We start from the raw sequence: 18,458 nt of genomic DNA, 5'->3' as shown, positions 1-18,458 counted from the left end.
ATAGTGTGATGACGCTTCTTTCCATAGCCCTGTGGAGAAGCCTATGCAGAGAATAACTGAGGCTCCTTGCTGACCAAAGCCAGTACTGACTTGTCAACTACACGAAGTGGCTCCCCCAGCCCCAGCTGATGCTGCATGGAATAGAGATGAGCTGTCCCTACCATGTACTACCCAAACTGCAGATTCAAGAGTGGAACAAATGATCACTGGAACACACCTCAAACCTTAACTCAAGGTATTCTAAAAGATTTTAAATTAATTACATGGGGCAGTGAAAGCAGCAATAATTCTATTTTTTGAGCATTTGCTATGTGAGTAAATGCTTTACACATCCTTATTTCCTACAATAATCTTATTAGATAGGATTATCATTTTCTTTATTTTATAAATGGGTGGACTTACAGATTAATTGCCCAAGTTCATGTATTAGGAAGAGAGTATTCAAAACCGTATCTGTCTGACTCTTAGGTACACGCTTAGCAGGAAAGTGGGAATGAAGGAAATTCCAAGGTAATACTATAGACTCAAATTCTTACAAATATGGTGTGGATTAGAAAATATGTCAATTAAAGGGTACCTGGATGGCTCACTTGGTTGTGTCTAACTCTTGGTTCTGGCACAGGTCATGATCTTATGGGTTGTGGGATAGAGACTGAGCTAGGCTCTGTGCTCAGCAGGGCATCTGCTTGAAGATTCTCTCCCTCTGGCCCTCCTCCTGTTTGAGCGCTCGCATATGTATGAGCCCCCTCTCTCAAATAAATAAATTAATTAATCTTTAAAAAAAAAGAAAATATAATGTCAACTAAAAGATATGTCCTGAGGGCACCCCAATATTGCTTTAGCCTAACTTTCAAAATTAGTGATAACAGGAGCACCTGGGTGGCTCAGTGGTGGAGCATCTGCCTTGGGCTCAGATCCTGATCCCGGGGTCCTAGGATCGAGTCCTGCAACGAACTCCCCATGGGGAGCCTGCTTCTCCCTCTGCCTGTGTCTCTGTCTCTGTGTGTCTCTCATGAATAAATAAAATCTTAAAAAATTAGTGATAACATTTTTAAAGCATAGCATTTAGAAAACAACATTTTCTTAGTGCTTACAACTTTATGATGTCTATTATATGTATGTGTTCCATAGCAGAGAGGTTACAAAGATAAATGACAAGATTCTTGCTCTAAAGATTATTGCATTTTTAGTAAGAGAAATAAGACATGTTACACAAACAGGTTTTTTCACAAGGTACCAAGTAATACTATCATAAGTGAGGAATAAAGTGCTTTGGAAATTTATTCATTCATTCAACAAATATTTACTGGGTACCAATGCAGCAGCAAACAGATATGATCCCTGCTCTCAGAATACTGACAATCCATGATATTACTTTTGCTGGTATCAGAAGAAAAAGAAGGATGCATTTTAGCTTGGCCTCGACCTATCCCTAGGCTTTTGACATGTGGAGATCTGGGGATTAGGACATTTAAGGAACAGGGATAATAATGAACAGAAAAATGAAAACCACTAACCCACAAGAAAATTAGGACATGCATGGGGACTTTAAAGCAAAAGCCGTATTTTAGTGACTCTAAGATTAATTTCATTTTCAGTGAGGCCATTATTTTACATACTGAAGGAAAAATACTTAAATTTATAGCAGTGGCTCTCAACTGGGGCAATTTTCTCTCCAAAGAACATTTGGTAATGTCTGCAAACATTTTTGGTTGTCACACTGAGGGTGTTACTGGCCTTTAGTAGGTATAGGTATAGACAGGGATGTTGCTACTCATCCTACAATGCACAGGAGAACTCTGCAGAAAGAGGAATTATTCACCTCAAGATGCCAATATTGCCAATGTTGAGAGCTACGAAATTATGGAATGTCATACATTACGATATGTATCTAGAATTTTTTAAAAAGTATTTTAGAGGTAGATGAAATATAGTGGTTTAGTTTACCTGGGATGACCCAGGCTTTGTAAAAGAGTATTAGAAACTAATGCTGACACCCTGTGTCTGAATCTGTTTTCTCACCTTTGGGATAGTAAAGTGATGGTGACCGGGATCTATCTGAGATAATTTCACGCAATATAAATTAAAGGGCTGATCCTTCAACAGCATGTGTCCATCCATTACTTTTGAGATACCCTGTACTCTAATCACACTAATAAATCCTATTTCTGCTAATTGTGACTGATGTTAAGGGAAACAATACTGACTCATCAATCTCTTCTCTTACTAATTGTATTTAGAGCCCAATTCTCATGCCACTTATTCTTGGAAGCTCCTCCTTATGCTCTCAGTTTATAATATTCTTTTCTTCTTTGAACTTTAGCATATCACCTGTACTTTTCTAATAGTGTGATTTTTCTTTCTTCTAAATATAACTTCTTCGGGGTCATGATCTATGGTTGGTTCATACCTGTAACTCTCAGAGGACCCACTACAGTGCCTTACACATTATAGGTGGTCAATAAATATTTGCAGAATGAATAATTGAATAAATATACAGTATTAAATGGCTATAATTAAAGACGAATTCCTCAGACTTCTCCAACCTCTTTTTCTGCCTTTCCTCACAGGGCTCATTTTGCAAATCTTTAATCATTTTAGTAGCTCTCCAAGTTCTCATGCTTCAGTTATACGGTCTCAGAGAGAACACAGTTCTTTAACAAATCCTAACCACTACTTTACAAAACACCATTTAGTACATTCGATTGAGTTTCTGATCATTTCCCCATGGGATGGCAGTCAGTGTTTGATCTCAAAATATTTAAAGCACCTTACATAGGCATAGTACTAAAGTCCTCTGAGGAAACAGGGGACAATGTGAATATAAATATCAGCAGTAAGAAAATTTATACTTACTGCTCATAAATCCCACATTACTGATGATGATACTTAAGTGAGGGTGGGGAGCCAGGAGAACTTAGGACAAATGGAACAAAAGTCTTAAAATGTATGACTATCACAGAGAAAGGAAGAAAATAAAAATCAGTTAAAGAATTTTAAGGTGTTCCTTTAAAAGATAATAAAAAGACAGACTGTTAATCTTTTATTATTATATGCCTTAATAGTGGAATAAATTATTGTGGCCAGTAGATGTATGAAAATCATGAATACCATAGTTTAATTTGCTGGACTTTTTTGTTTTAAATTCCCCCATCTTTTCCTTCAGAGTGATTCTTGGGCATCAATCAATGTTTGGTGGTTGCTTCTAGCAAGTCTTTTGCTTCATTTATTTTGGTTGCTAAGTAAGGAGATCCACCTGAGAGGACAAAGAAAACATAAATGGATTAAAACACACTTCATTATTGACATTTTTTAAAGTCTCAAATAAAGAAAAACACTCTTAATTAGAATTCTCTGATATTTTCCCACACATACATCCTCTTGACAAATTATTTTATAAGCTAAACAGAAATCACAACAGCATAAATTAAATTTGTTTAGTGAAGCACTACAGATACCCAACAATCAAAGATAACCTGAGAAAAATAATGAAAGAAAGTTATGATCAGGAATAATTTGAAAAACACTCAAACATTTCACTGGTCAGACACGCTATTCAAATATTTGATCAGAGAATTTTTTGAAATTAAGTAGATGGTTAGGTAAATAAAGGTCTCACTCCAAGACTTTTTCTGTAAAGGGAAAAACATTCAAGTATGAAGGAGAGTATCTTTCTGAAGGAGGTAAAGCAATCCAAGGGAACTTTCAGAATCATATCAAACCTTACATTTCCACAAAAACAAAAAATTTGTTAGAAAATGCAAGTATATAGTATCCAGTTCTAACAATCATATTTATTAATACAGATAAATGAATTAAAAATTATAATAGGGCAGCCCTGGTGGTGCAGCGGTTTGGTGTCACCTGCAGCCCGGGGTGTGGTCCTGGAGTCCCGGGATCGAGTCTCAAGTCGGGCTCCCTGCATGGAGCCTGCTTCCCCCTCTGCCTGTGTCTCTGCCTCTCTCTCTCTCTCTGTGTGTCTCTAATAAATAAATAAAATCTTTTAAAAAATGATAATAAAAATAATGTTAAAGGAAATGCTCCCTGTTCTCTGCAACAATCCTAATTAGAATACTTAAGGAGTAGTCTTAGATTCACTGTGCCCTAAAATAAAATTACATCAGTTCTTTTTTTTTAGAATTCTTTGCAATGAATCCTTTCTAATGCAAACAGCAAGAGGGAAGGAAATTGAGCTGAATTTCAAATTCAGAATCATTATAAATCACAAACAGAATCTGACATACAAAAATACTAGTTCCAGTCATATTAAAGCTATTTAAGCATTAGAGGCCTTCTAACTTCTAGTCCTGAACATTTTCACTGCTTAACACTTGAGCTAACAATCATATTATGGTTCACCAGTTTCTTTGTGTTTGTTTTTATTTTTTATTCTCCCCTTGAGTACAAACCATCTATGGCTTTGAACACCTCCTAAGACCTCAACACAAGGTCTTGTGTTGAGCAACACAACTTACAACAAACCAAAACACATCTACATAGCATTGGTGTATAAATTGTCCAAACCATATCCAAGCTCTTATTAATATCATACCACCCACTTTATTCAGGAAGAAGAAAGCAGGGAAAACATCAGAAATACGATGTAGTAGAAAGGGCAACACTGGAGGAAGCTATATTTAGCTTTTTGCGTTTTGCCCTTGAGGATACTACTGACATTTTCATATCAAGATCTAAATTGCTATAAACACTTATGGAATATATCATGGAGTGTCCTTGAATATACAGTAAGAATTACAAATGAAGTTGAAAGTTTCCATATACACTTGATCATAAAATAAACTGATTTCATGATTATCTTTGAAAATGATCTTGGAATTAGGTAATATCAATCTTGGTAAGATGTTTAAATGTTTAGAGTTACCAAGGTAATGCCAGGCATTTTGTATATCCTCAACAAATATTAAAATATTAATTGAACTCAAATATAACCTGTAATTGATTGATTGATATGCATCCTGGATATTTAAATCATAGGCCATAATATGCTCATTTAGCAGATAGGAAAAAAACAAAGGCACTTAAGATTAAAAGTTGCCTTAAACATTACATTTATTGATGGAAATGTTAGAGAAAAAGGATTGACAATTTATTTAGAATACTGTTGAATTACCACTCATCCTTCCTAAGTTAAAGAACAGTGGACTTTTGATTTATGTGCATGGTAGAAACTTTGGTCTGGCTCTCAGTCTACCCTTCTTCTATCTTCCTAAAACTTGGAAAAGTTCCCAAGCCCCAAACTACAACTCCTATATTCTTTTCAAGTAGTGTTTGACTCAAATTAGGATCAGTGAGGGGAAATCTTGTGAGATTTGGAAGGCTCAAGTGACAGAAAGGCTTTCCTGCTGGCCCTCTTTATTATTGGTGCTAGCAAATGAGATTAAGGGATAGTAGTGACAGCAGCTGCGCTTCTTGTACAGTTCTAGTGGCAGTCTATGAGGTAGTAGCTTCCCTGACAGAGCAGCTCTAATTACTCGCGAAGTCATTTTTGTCAGACTATTGCGAAGTCTGAAGGAGTAAATTCTAGGTCTGTAAACTCTTACTCATTGTACTTAATGGTCTCCTGCTTAGAACATCCAGTTTCTGGCACTGAATCTTGACTGATTTAACAATGTAGGACACATATCCTATTATTTAATGGACACAATCTACTTTTGGATCTTTCAGTCTTGCTCAAAATTCTTGGGAGAGTCCCCTGAATTCCATTTAGTTAGAACACTCACCCTCACGCTTGATCTCTATACCATTGTACCTTCACTAAACACTGCCGGAGCTCTTCCGCCTTTGGCTACCTGAACTATTATGTTTTAGATCAGCTGTCCCACTGACACCAACTGGAAGAGCTGAATAAAATACAAGCACACGTAAGTATGAAAGCACTGGAGTTCTACCAAGTCGGCCAGGTCTTGAGGGCCAAGATCCTAGAGAGAAGGAAAATGCATTGTGATGTGCCCAACATTCTGCACTATTTATAGCCTTCATAGAAATCAACGCAAAATAGTACATATTATACAATTTCACAATTCCACTTATACGAAATGTCAGAAAAGACGCATCTAGGAGCATCTGGGTGGCTCAGTTGGTTAAGCATCCGACTCTTGATTTCAACTCAGGTCATTATCTCAGAGTTGTGAGACTCAGCCCTACATTGACCTCTGCATTAGGCATGGAGTCTACTTTAAGATTCTTTCTCCTCTTCTCCCTCCGAGCCTCCCTCTTCTTCCTCCAAAGAGAGAGAGAGAGAGAGAGAGAGAGAGAGAGAGAGAGAGAGAGGACATATCTAATCTATAGTGGCAAAAAGTAGAATGGTGATTATCCAAGTTGGGGTGAAAGACTGGCAATGGCAAAGGGCACCAAAGAACCTACTGAGTTTTACAATGTTCTGTCTTAATTGTGTTAACAGTTACATGGGTATAAACATTTGTCAAAATTCATCAAACAATGCATTTAAATAAATTTTTGTGTGTGTAAATTATATCTCAACATAGTTTTAAAAAAAACATGATAAACAAACAATCTAAGTGACATACATAAAACACTTCACCCTGCAAGTATAGAATATGCCTTCTTTTATTTTATTTTATTTTTTTTAATTTTTATTTATTTATGATAGTCACAGAGAGAGAGAGAGAGAGGCAGAGACATAGGCAGAGGGAGAAGCAGGCTCCATGCACCGGGAGCCTGATGTGGGATTCGATCCCGGGTCTCCAGGATCGCGCCCTGGGCCAAAGGCAGGCGCCAAACCGCTGCGCCACCCAGGGATCCCCAGAATATGCCTTCTTTTAAAGGAACAAGGAACATTAACTGAAGTTGACCACGTGGTATGTTATAAAGCAAGTCTCAACAAACTTCAAAGACTGAAATCATGACAAGCAGTGTAACTTGGAAGTGTGTTCCATGGACTAGTGCTGGTTTAGAGGTGTTAATGGACCACAACTAGATAGGTTTAGATATTGAGAATAAGTGTCTAGAAAATATAGCCTCTTGATGTAGCATTGTGTACCTGTAGAATCTAAAAAAACAAAAACAAACCAACCCTGAGACTTTGCTCTTACATATCTTTTTATTTCAATTTTCTAACAAATTCATTTTAATTAAAAAAAAAAATTCATTTTAATTATATTTTTTAAAAGTTGCCAGTCCAACAGAGATTGGGAAACAAGTCCTCTATCACAGACAGTTTGAGAAGTACTATATAAAGTATGCTAATTTACTTTAGTGGAATTAAGCTGGAAATCAGTAACAAATACACCTAGGAGATAGATCCTAACGCTTGGAAATTAATCACTAGATTTGTAAATAACCCATGCATCAAGGAAAATATACCAGAAATTAGCATTCAAGAGAATTAACAAAGCCAAAGGTTAGTTCTCTGAAAAGAACTGATCAAATTCATACCAAAGCATTTGAAATTTAAATGAAATAAATTCTAGGAAAAATGTAAGGTATCAAAACTGATACATAAGAAATGAAGAATCAAAAGAGAATTCTATCTATCTGAGAAATCAAATCTGTAATTAAAATCTTCCCACAAATAAAAAGCCTGGTCAGGATGGTTTTATCAGTGATTTTTTTCCAAAACCTAGAAGAAAAAAAACACATTTCAACTCTTTTTATGATGCTAGCATATCTTTGATAACAAATCCTGATAGAAATATCACAAGATGAACACAGATGCAAAAACAAATCAGGCTAAATATCATGACCAAGAATCTGAGACTGGCCTTAACATTAGAAAATTAATCAATGTAATTCATCATATTAACAGAATAAAGAATAAGTATCCTTTAATTATCTCAACAGATGTACAAAACTCAATACACATTCATAAAAACTTTTCATAAACTAGGAATGGAAGGGAACTTCTTTTATGTGATAGAAGTTGTCAAAAAGTATCACAAACATACTTAGTAGTAAAATGTTGAGACTTTTGGCTCTGAAGTCAGCAACAAGAAAGGATACCTACTATGATAATTTCTATTTAACACTATATCAACGGTCTAGCCATTTTAATAAATGTTCCTTTCCATTCACAACAAAAAAATAAATAAGGATTAGAAAGAAACTGTCATTCTTCATAAATGATGACTAGGTATATAAAAAAAATCCAAAAGAATCTAAAGACAAAATTATAGAATTAAATGAATTTAACAAGTTCCTGGATACACAATAACAATATATACAAACCCAACTGTTATGCCGTAGAAAAAAATGACTTTACAATATAAACTTTTGAAACAAAACAATTCATAGTAGCACTTAAAAAATTGATACCAAGGGATAAATTTAACAAATTAAGTATATGATTATAACCCAGAATACTTAAAAGCCTTATTGAACAAGTTAAAGATAACTTAAATAAGTGGAATGATATGTCTTGTTCCTGGCTTAGAAAATTCAGTGTTGTAAAGATGTCAATTCTCCTGAAATAGATCTACATGTTCATGGCAGTCCCCAATAACCCCAGGATTTTTGTGTGTGAATGTGTATGTGTGCACTTGCACATCTTCACATGCATATCAATGTGATAATTCCTAATTTATATTAAGGTACAAAGGGCCAAACACAGTGGAAAAATTATAAATAACAAAAATTTGAAGGATTTATACTACAAAAAAAAAAAAGATTTGTCATGAAGCTACACGAATTAAAACAGTATAGTATTGGCACAAACACAAATTAACCACCAAAAGAAGACAGAAAATACATAAATGTCTCCAAAAATATCTAGTCACTTAATTTATAACAAGGCAATACTGTAGATCACCAGGGGGAAAGAGTCATCTTTTCAGTAAATAATGCTAGACCACTTGGATATCTATCTTTTAAAAAATTGAAACTTTATCCTTATCTCACACCATACACAAAAATTGATTCCAATTTATTACAAATATCATTATATAAGATAATAAAGATAATTCAGAAATTATCTTCATGACCTTGAGACAGGCAAAAATTCCCCAGACAAAACAAGAATGCACTAAGAATAAAGGAAAACTTGGATAAACTGGACTACATTAAAATTAAGAATTTCTGTACAATGAATGGACACTATTAAGAGGCAAAAGTAAGCCACAGAGAGAAGATACCTACAACACAAAGAATCATGTCTATTAATACCGGAATATATGATGTTCTCAAAAGTTAATAAGAAAAGAAGACAACACAACAGAAAAAAAATGAATAAATGCAGGATATTCATACTATGGAATACTATACAGTAATAAAAATGAGGGAATCATTACTATAGCATTCACTGCTACATAAATAAATCTCACAAAGATAATTAAAAAAGACAAATATAGAAACTGTATACTATATGATTCTACTTATGTGAAGTTCAAAAATAGGCAAAGCTAATCTATGGCAATAAAAGCCAGGACAGTGGTCACTTTTGGGGAGTGGGGAATGACAGGAAAAGTACCCGAGGAAAAGTTTTGTATGATTTTCTTAATCTGGGTAATAGCTACCTAAATGGGTTTACTTTGTGACAATTCATTGAGTTGTACACCTATAATCTGTGTGTTTTCATGAATGTATATTTTAATTTTTAAAAGTTTATTGGGGGTAGCCCCGGTGGCGCAGCCGTTTAGTGCCTCCTGCAGCCCAGGGTGTGATCCTGGAGACTCTGGATCAAGTCCCACGTCAGGCTCTCTGCATGGAGCCTGCTTCTCCCTCTGCCTGTGTCTCTGCCTCTCTCTCTCTGTCTCTATGAGTAAATAAATAAAATCTTTAAAAAAAAATAAAAGTTTATTGAAAATTTTACTGAGATATGTCGACCTCCTGGAGTTCATTGACACTACATATTCATACTGTCCAAAAATCACTAGGGCACAGCAAACCTATGATCAAGACCATGAGGAAGAAACAGTGACTTTCTTCAAGCCCATAATCTCATCCCAGGTCCCCTTTCTTCTGGAGAAGATTGTAATCATGACTATGATTTGTCATTTAAATATGCCTACCTACCCATTAGATAATAAATACTTTGAAGAGCAATCCTGTCTTAGATATCTATGTATTTTCAACACAGTCCTGAGTACACAGATGGGGCTTGAGACACTCTTTGTGGAGGAGTAGGAAAAGTGATTAGTCACTACTCCATTATTTTCTTGCATCAGGTACCAGCTTCATAGAAGTAAAACCACTCCAAAGGTGCAGAAAACAGGCAAACAAGAGTGTAACAAGTAGGTGCTCTAAAAATACATAAATGCCTACAAAACCCTAACTAGCACAAAAGAAAATAAGCAAATATTCTATAATTAATGTTTCAAAGTTAGGTAGAATTATTAATAATGATATATAACTAATAGTATTAGTTATAATTTAATAATAACAATTATACCTAATTAAATAATAGTCGTTACTAATGTGAGTTTCATAATTAGCACACCAATCTGAGGAATGAGAAGATACAAGTTGCCTTATATCCTTGGGTCTTTCTTATACAGATCTTTTCATAGATTTTTATATATTCTTTAACTTTCATTAAAACTTATGAATGTCTACATCCCAAATCTGTAAGACAGAAGTAAAAAGTATTACCATCTGCTGATTTGAAGGCTTCTTAAAGGGCACCCACATCTCTTAAAAGAAAAATGTTAAAATCGGCACACAGATTGACTTCTGGCATGAGGATCTGCTCCCCATTGGAACTGGTAAAAACTATGTAAAATACCCCAACCATCTAAGCCTCTGAAAATGGTCTTAAAAAGCAAAAGTGAAAGAGAAACATTTATTCAATAAAATCTATAAAATTTCAGTAAGAAAGGCAGGAAACTGTGGTATTTGAACCAAAACAGCTCCTTCCTTCTCTCCTCCCAGCTCAGCCAGAGACTTCTGCTGGACTGCTGAGGCAAAAACACAGGGCTCCCTCTCTCCCCAGACCCTGAATAAAAGGCTTACTTTCTGGGAGCAAAAGGATCTCCATATTTCTCTTCCTGCCCCCAGCTGCCTGATACTAAGGTTAAGTTCTAAGCAAATAATACAGAAGCTCTACCGAATTGTGGCTTCCTTAGAATACTGGGCCTCAAGAGCCCATTTCCCAGTCCATAAGGCATGGTAGTTCCACACAGGAGAGGCAAGGCACAAAGACATTAGGCTGCTGTTCCCTGTATTGCATGCTTAGTTGCTACAATGGGGGTTTCACTTGGAGAGAAGACTGCCATAGTTTCTACCCTCAGCTCCAGAGCCCTGGCAGAGATTTTGCCTGTGAAGTAAACAGGCCATAAAACAGAGAGCCCCTAATTTATTTTCAAAGGAACTGACTTCATTTGCAACAGATTATGGAGGGTGCTCTCAAGGACAGTACAGGGACAGCAGAGGTTTTAAAAAGCAATTGGGAGGAGATTCATGAATCCAGTGAATATACAGCTTAGACTGTAGACCAGTTCACAGGACAGAACAAACAGCAGTGATGAGCCCTCCTAGGGTCAGAACAAATATCAAACACTGACCTCAGAAACTGTTCCATCAAAGGAAAAATTATTTGATTGTGTTAGAGAAATTTATGTCTTACAGCATTGTTGAGAACGACTGAGTAACTGGTCAGAAATTAGTGTAGTTTACAGTTGGGTATGATCAAGAAAAGAGAGGAAGAAGAGTGCCCTATCAGTATCAGTGTCATCCCATGATGACTGATGGCATATTCAAAGCTATGCCTTCTTGAGGAGCAGTGTAAGAAGCGTGTGGGGTGTGGGGTAGGGGGTGTGACTTCCCTAAAATAATCTAGGCAGTTACTAAACAAATAAATAAAAATAATAAGGCCTCCTTGGGGTGCACAAGTTTCCAGAGCTGCTACAATACATATTCTAAAATGTTCAGTTTCCAACAAAATACTATAAGGCCTGCAAAGAACAGGAAAGTATGACAGTATGATCCATACAAACATAATGAAAAAACAGCAACAGAAACTACCTGTGAAAGTGATCAGATGTTGCATTTATAGGAAAAGATTCCAAAGTGGCCATTTTACAACTACAGAACAAGATTTAAAAATCAGTAGAGGTGCTCAAGAGTAGAACTGGCATAAGAAAGAATTAGTGAGTGAACTTGAAGATAGAGCAATTCAGATTATGTAAACCAAAGAACTGAAAAAAAATAACAGAGCCTCAGAGACATGTGGGACATCATTAAACTCACAAATATACATATAATGGGAGTATCAGAGGAGAGAAAAAAAAACAGAAAAAATCTTTAAAGAAATAATACTTAAAACTTTCCATTATTGAAAAACAAAAATCTACACATCTAAAGAACTCAACAAAATCCAAATAAGATAAATAAAGAGATCTAAAAACAGATAAATCATAGTAAAAATGCAAAAAAGTCAAAGGAGAAAATCTAGAAAGTAGTGTTAAATTAATTAAATAAAAAAATTGGGAACCCTGGGTGGCGCAGCGGTTTAGCGCCTGCCTTTGGCCCAGGGCGCGATCCTGGAGACCCGGGATTGAATCCCATGTCGGGCTCCCGGTGCATGGAGCCTGCTTCTCCCTCTCCTTCTGCCTATGTCTCTGCCTCTCTCTCTCTCTCTGTATGACTATCATAAATAAATAAAAATTTTTAAAAAAAATTAGTTGAATAAGGAACCCATTAGATCAAAGTGGCTTTAATGCTTTAGTAGCCTATATAATCAAATCAAAACCTAAGGCTGTAAACTCCTCAACATTAAGAAATTGAAACCTGAAGACAACTAATCACAGTCAGCTAGGCTTTTCCAAATAAAGCAAATGCTTAAGCCATAGTCAATCAAGTAATTTCTTTGTTTTGCTTCTGCCTCTTCTCTATAAAAGTATTTCCCTTAGCTCCTGTCAGTGGAGTGTTCTTAACCAATTCCAGTTTATAGATTTTTTGCTCAAATAAACTCTTAAAATTTTTTTTAAAGATTTTATTTATTTATTTATTTATTTGAGAGAGAGAGAGAGAGAGAGAGAGAGAGAGCAGAGGGAGGGGCAGGAGAAGGAGTGCCAAGTTCCCCCCTGAGCAGGGAGCCTGACATGGGGACTCAATCCCAGGACCCTGGGATCATCACTTGAGCTGAAGGCAGATGTTTAACTTACTGAGCAACCCAGGTGCTCCAAACTCCTAAAATTTTTAATATGCCTCAGTTATCTTTTAAAAGTAGCAAAAGAAAAACAATGTGTCACTTACAAAAAAAAAAAAAAAAAATCCTCCAATAAGATTAATAGTTGACTTTGCAGAAACAATGAAGGACAGAGGTGGTAGGATAACACAATCAAAATCCTCAAAGAAAAACAGTGGGCCAAAAATCCTAATTTCAGCAAAGCCTTCCTTCAGAAATGAGGGTAGTACAAACAAAACTGAAAGAATATGTTGTTAGTGGACCCACTTTAGAAGAAATACTAAAGGGTGTTCTTTAGGCTGAAAGTAAATGACCATAGATGGTAATCTGAATTCATACATACAAAGAGCACTGGTAAAGATAAATATAATTATAAAAGACAATATAAACACATATTTTTCTTTCTTCTCTTAATTGATTAGAAAGACAACTGTATAAAATAATACATACACATAATGTATTGTTGGACCTATAACATTTTTTTTTTTTTTAAAGTTCTAAAGTTTTTTTTTTTTTTTTAATTTTATTTATTTATGATAGTCACAGAGAGAGAGAGAGAGAGGCAGAGACACAGGCAGAGGGAGAAGCAGGCTCCATGCACCAGGAGCCTGACGTGGGATTCGATCCCGGGTCTCCAGGATCGCGCCCTGGGCCAAAGGCAGGCGCCAAACTGCTGCGCCACCCAGGGATCCCTGGACCTATAACATTTAGAAATATATGCATAATATATTTGCTAGTAATAATACAAAGGGAGTGTATGAGAATAAAGCTGTAATGGACTAAGGAAATAACAGCAGATGGTAAAATAATAATTCTAACAATGTACTGTTGGGTTTGTAACATTAGTAGATGTAATATATTTAGCAATACCACAGAAAGGGTGAGATGGGAATAGAGCTACATTGTTTCTATGTATTACTGGAATCTAGTATAAATATGAAGCTGAGTCTGATAAACTAAGATACATATGATAAACACTAGAGCAATCACTTTTTTAAAAAAGATTTTTATTTATTTGAGAGAGAGAGTGTGTGTGTGAGAGAGAGAACACAAGTGGGGAGCAGGGAGGGGAAGGGCAGAGGGAGGAGAAGCAGACTCCCTACCATGCAAGGAGCCCAATGCAGGGCTCAACCCCAGAACCCTGGGATCATGACCTGAGCCAAAGGCAGACACTTAACCTACTAAGTCATCCAGGCTTCCCAATCACTTTAAAAAAAAAAACTCAAAAATTGCGAAAAACTTATTAATGAAATTAAAATGCTACATTAGAAAATATTCATTCAACATAAAATAAAGTAGTAAAGGAGGATTAATAAAGGAGTAAAAAAAACATAAGACATAGAAAACAAAAAAGTAAATCAGACATAAATACAACTATGTTAATAACAATATATATGAATGGATTAAATAATCCAATCAATCAAAAAGTTATTAGATTTGATTTAAAAAACATGACCCGGGGGGGAGGAGCAAGATGGCGGAAGAGTAGGGTCTCCAAATCACCTGTCTCCACCAAACTACCTAGAAAACCTTCAAATTATCCTGAAAATCTATGAATTCGGCCTGAGATTTAAAGAGAGACCAGCTGGAATGCTACAGTGAGAAGAGTTCGCGCATCTATCAAGGTAGGAAGACGGGGAAAAAGAAATAAAGACACAAAGGCCTCCAAGGGGGAGGGGCCCGCGAGGAGCCGGGCTGAGGCCCGGGCGAGTGTCCCCAGGACAGGAGAGCCCCGTCCCGGAGGAGCAGGAGCTGCACCAACCTTCCCGGGCGGAAAGGGGCTCGCGGGGAGTTGGAGCAGGACCCAGGAGGGCGGGGATGCCCTCGGGCTCCCCGGGACAGTAACAGCAACTGCGCGCCCAGGAGAGTGCGCCGAGCTCCCTAAGGGCTGCAGCGCGCACGGGGAACCCGGCGGGACCCGGAGCAGCTGAAGGGGCTCGGGCGGCGGCTCCGCGGAGGGGGCTGCGGGGCGGGGGCAGCTCGGAGGGGCTCGGGCAGAGGAAGAGGCTCCGTGCGGAGGGGGCTGCGCGGTTCCAGGAGCAGCTCGGAGGGGCTCGGGCGGCGGCTCCGCGGAGGGGGCTGCGCGGCCCGGGAGCGCGAATCCAACAGCGCAGGCTCCGGAGCACAGGGCGCCGGGACACAGCCCAGGATCCCGCCTCCCCCCGGGACAGGCAGAGGCCGGGAGGGCCCAGGACAGCAAGGACGCTCCTGCCCGAGCTGAGCAGATCAGCGGCCCCGCCCCGGAGCCTCCAGGCCCTGCAGACGGAGTTCCTGCCGGAGCTGAATCCAGGTTTCCAGAGCTGCCCCGCCACTGGGGCTGTTCCTCCTGCGGCCTCACGGGGTAAACAACCCCCACCGAGCCCTGCACCAGGCAGGGGCACAGCAGCTCCCCCAACTGCTAACACCTGAAAATCAGCACAACAGGCCCCTCCCCCAGAAGATCAGCTAGACTGACTGACAACTTCCAGGGGAAGCCAAGGGACTTAAAGTACACAGAATCAGAAGATACTCCCCGGTGGTTCTTTTTTTGTTTGTTTGTTTTTGTTTTTGTTTTTATTTTGTTTTGCTTTTTGATTTGTTTCCTTCCCCCACCCCCTTTTTTTCTCCTTTCTTTTTCTTTCTCTTTTTCTTCTTTTTTTTTTTCTTTTTCTTCCCTTTTTTTTTCTCTTTCTCTTTTCTTTCCTTCTTTCTCTCCTCTCTTTTTTCTCTTTTTCCCAATACAACTTGCTTTTGGCCACTCTGCACTGAGCAAAATGACTAGAAGGAAAACCTCACCTCAAAAGAAAGAATCAGAAACAGTCCTCTCTCCCACAGAGTTACAAAATCTGGATTACAATTCAATGTCAGAAAGCCAATTCAGAAGCACTGTTATACAGCTACTGGTGGCTCTAGAAAAAAGTATAAAGGACTCAAGAGACTTCATGACTGCAGAATTTAGAGCTAATCAGGCAGAAATTAAAAATCAATTGAATGAGATGCAATCCAAACTAGAAGTCCTAACGACGAGGGTTAACGAGGTGGAAGAACGAGTGAGTGACCTAGAAGACAAGTTGATAGCAAAGAGGGAAACTGAGGAAAAAAGAGACAAACAATTAAAAGACCATGAAGATAGATTAAGGGAAATAAACGACAGCCTGAGGAAGAAAAACCTACGTTTGATTGGGGTTCCCGAGGGCGCCGAAAGGGCCAGAGGGCCAGAATATGTATTTGAACAAATTCTAGCTGAAAACTTTCCTAATCTGGGAAGGGAAACAGGCATTCAGATCCAGGAAATAGAGAGATCCCCCCCTAAAATCAATAAAAACCGTTCAACACCTCGACATTTAATTGTGAAGCTTGCAAATTCCAAAGATAAGGAGAAGATCCTTAAAGCAGCAAGAGACAAGAAATCCCTGACTTTTATGGGGAGGAGTATTAGGGTAACAGCAGACCTCTCCACAGAGACCTGGCAGGCCAGAAAGGGCTGGCAGGATATATTCAGGGTCCTAAATGAGAAGAACATGCAACCAAGAATACTTTATCCAGCAAGGCTCTCATTCAAAATGGAAGGAGAGATAAAGAGCTTCCAAGACAGGCAGCAACTAAAAGAATATGTGACCTCCAAACCAGCTCTGCAAGAAATTTTAAGGGGGCCTCTTAAAATTCCCCTTTAAGAAGAAGTTCAGTGGAACAGTCCACAAAAACAAAGACTGAATAGATATCATGATGACACTAAACTCATATCTCTCAATAGTAACTCTGAATGTGAACGGGCTTAATGACCCCATCAAAAGGCGCAGGGTTTCAGACTGGATAAAAAACATGACCCAACTACATGTTGTCTGCCAGAGACACATTTAGATTCAAAGACATAGAGACTGAAAATAAAAGGATGCAAAAAGATGTATGATGAAAAAACCAACTGTAGAAACCCTAGAGTGCATATACTCAATAGGCTTTAAAACAAAATGTAAATGAGAATTTTATTTTTTTTAAATGATTTTTTTAAATTTTTATTTATTTATGATAGTCACAGAGAGAGAGAGAGAGAGAGAGAGAGAGAGGCAGAGACACAGGCAGAGGGAGAAGCAGGCTCCATGCACTGAGAGCCCGACGTGGGATTCGATCCCGGGTCTCCAAGATCGCGCACTGGGCCAGAGGCAGGCACCAAACCACTGTGCCACCCAGGGATCCCCGTAAATGAGAATTTTAAAAGGGACATATAATAATGATCAAAGGATCAATTCATTAAGAAGATGTAACAATTATAAACATTTTTGCATTTAACAACAGAACACCAAAATATATGAAACAGAAACTAACAGACATAAAGAGAGAAACAGACAATTCAACAACAAATATTAACGCCCCACTTTCAATAATGGATAAAGCAACTAAACAGAAAATCAACAAGAAAACAAAAGAACTGCACAGCACTTAAACCAACTAGATCTAAGAGACACCTAAAGAACATTCTACCAAACAAAAAACAGGATAAACATTCTTCTCAAGTGCACATGGAACATTCTCCAGGAAAGACCATATGCTAGGCCATTAAATAAACCTAAAAAGATAGAATACATTACGTTTATCAAACACAATGGTATAAAATTAACAATAAAAATAAGGGCAAATTTAAGAAATAAATACGTGGGAATTAAACAACATACTCTTGAACAATCGAGTCAAAAGGGAAATCCAAAGGAAAATTAGAAAGTACTTTAAGATAAATGAAAATGAAGACACAACATATTAAAATTTATGGAGTACAACTAAACTAGTGCTTGTAAGGCAATTATAGCTATAAATGCCTATGTTAAGAAAGATCTTAAATCAATGACCTAACCTTCAACCTTAAGACACTAAAAAGAACAAACCTAAAGCAAGTAAAAGGAAGGAAACAGTAAAAATTAAAACAAATTAATGAAAGAATAGAAAAAATATAGAGAAATCAATGAACCCAAAAGCTGGTTCTTTGAAAAGAATCCTTTAACTTGTTGATCAGCAATATAAACCTTCAGCTTGAAAACTAAGAAATGCTGAGATGTAAATTTATAGCATTCTATGCATATATTAGAAAATAGGGAAAGTCTCAAACCAATAATTTAAGTTCCCACCTTAACCTAAGAAATGAAGGAACACATTTGAATTACTAGAATTAGAAACAATGTTACTATCAACCTTAGAGAAGTAATAAAGATTACGAAAGAATACTATGAACAATTGCATTTCAACAAATTAGATAATTCAGATAAAACGGACAAACTCCTTGGAAAAACAAATTCTGAAACTTGACTCAAGAAGGCATAGACAGGGGCAGCCTGTGTGGCTCAGCGGTTTAGCGCCTGCCTTCAGCCCAGGGTGTGATCCTGGAGACGAT

The 18,458-nt window shown here is 37.5% G+C and overlaps 1 protein-coding gene across 2 annotated transcripts in view; it reads right to left on the bottom strand.

The window, feature by feature from the left end:
* Positions 1 to 3,030: 3,030 nt before the first annotated feature.
* Positions 3,031 to 18,458, bottom strand: part of DNAJC15 (DnaJ heat shock protein family (Hsp40) member C15) — a 79,081-nt gene continuing 63,653 nt past the window's right edge. For both annotated transcript variants that reach the window (XR_013355931.1, XM_077855553.1), the window contains one exon: positions 3,031 to 3,256. Coding sequence is in view for 1 of the 2 variants with exons in the window: in XM_077855553.1 (XP_077711679.1) it covers positions 3,186 to 3,256 (71 nt within the window). In the remaining variant the exon portion in view is untranslated. The remainder of the gene's footprint in view (positions 3,257 to 18,458) is intronic.

The sequence above is a fragment of the Canis aureus genome, chromosome 17 (genome assembly GCF_053574225.1).
Source record: "Canis aureus isolate CA01 chromosome 17, VMU_Caureus_v.1.0, whole genome shotgun sequence".
Lineage (NCBI taxonomy): Eukaryota > Metazoa > Chordata > Mammalia > Carnivora > Canidae > Canis > Canis aureus.
Note: the sequence above shows the minus strand (reverse complement) of the source record. Positions and strands in the feature narration are given on the sequence as shown.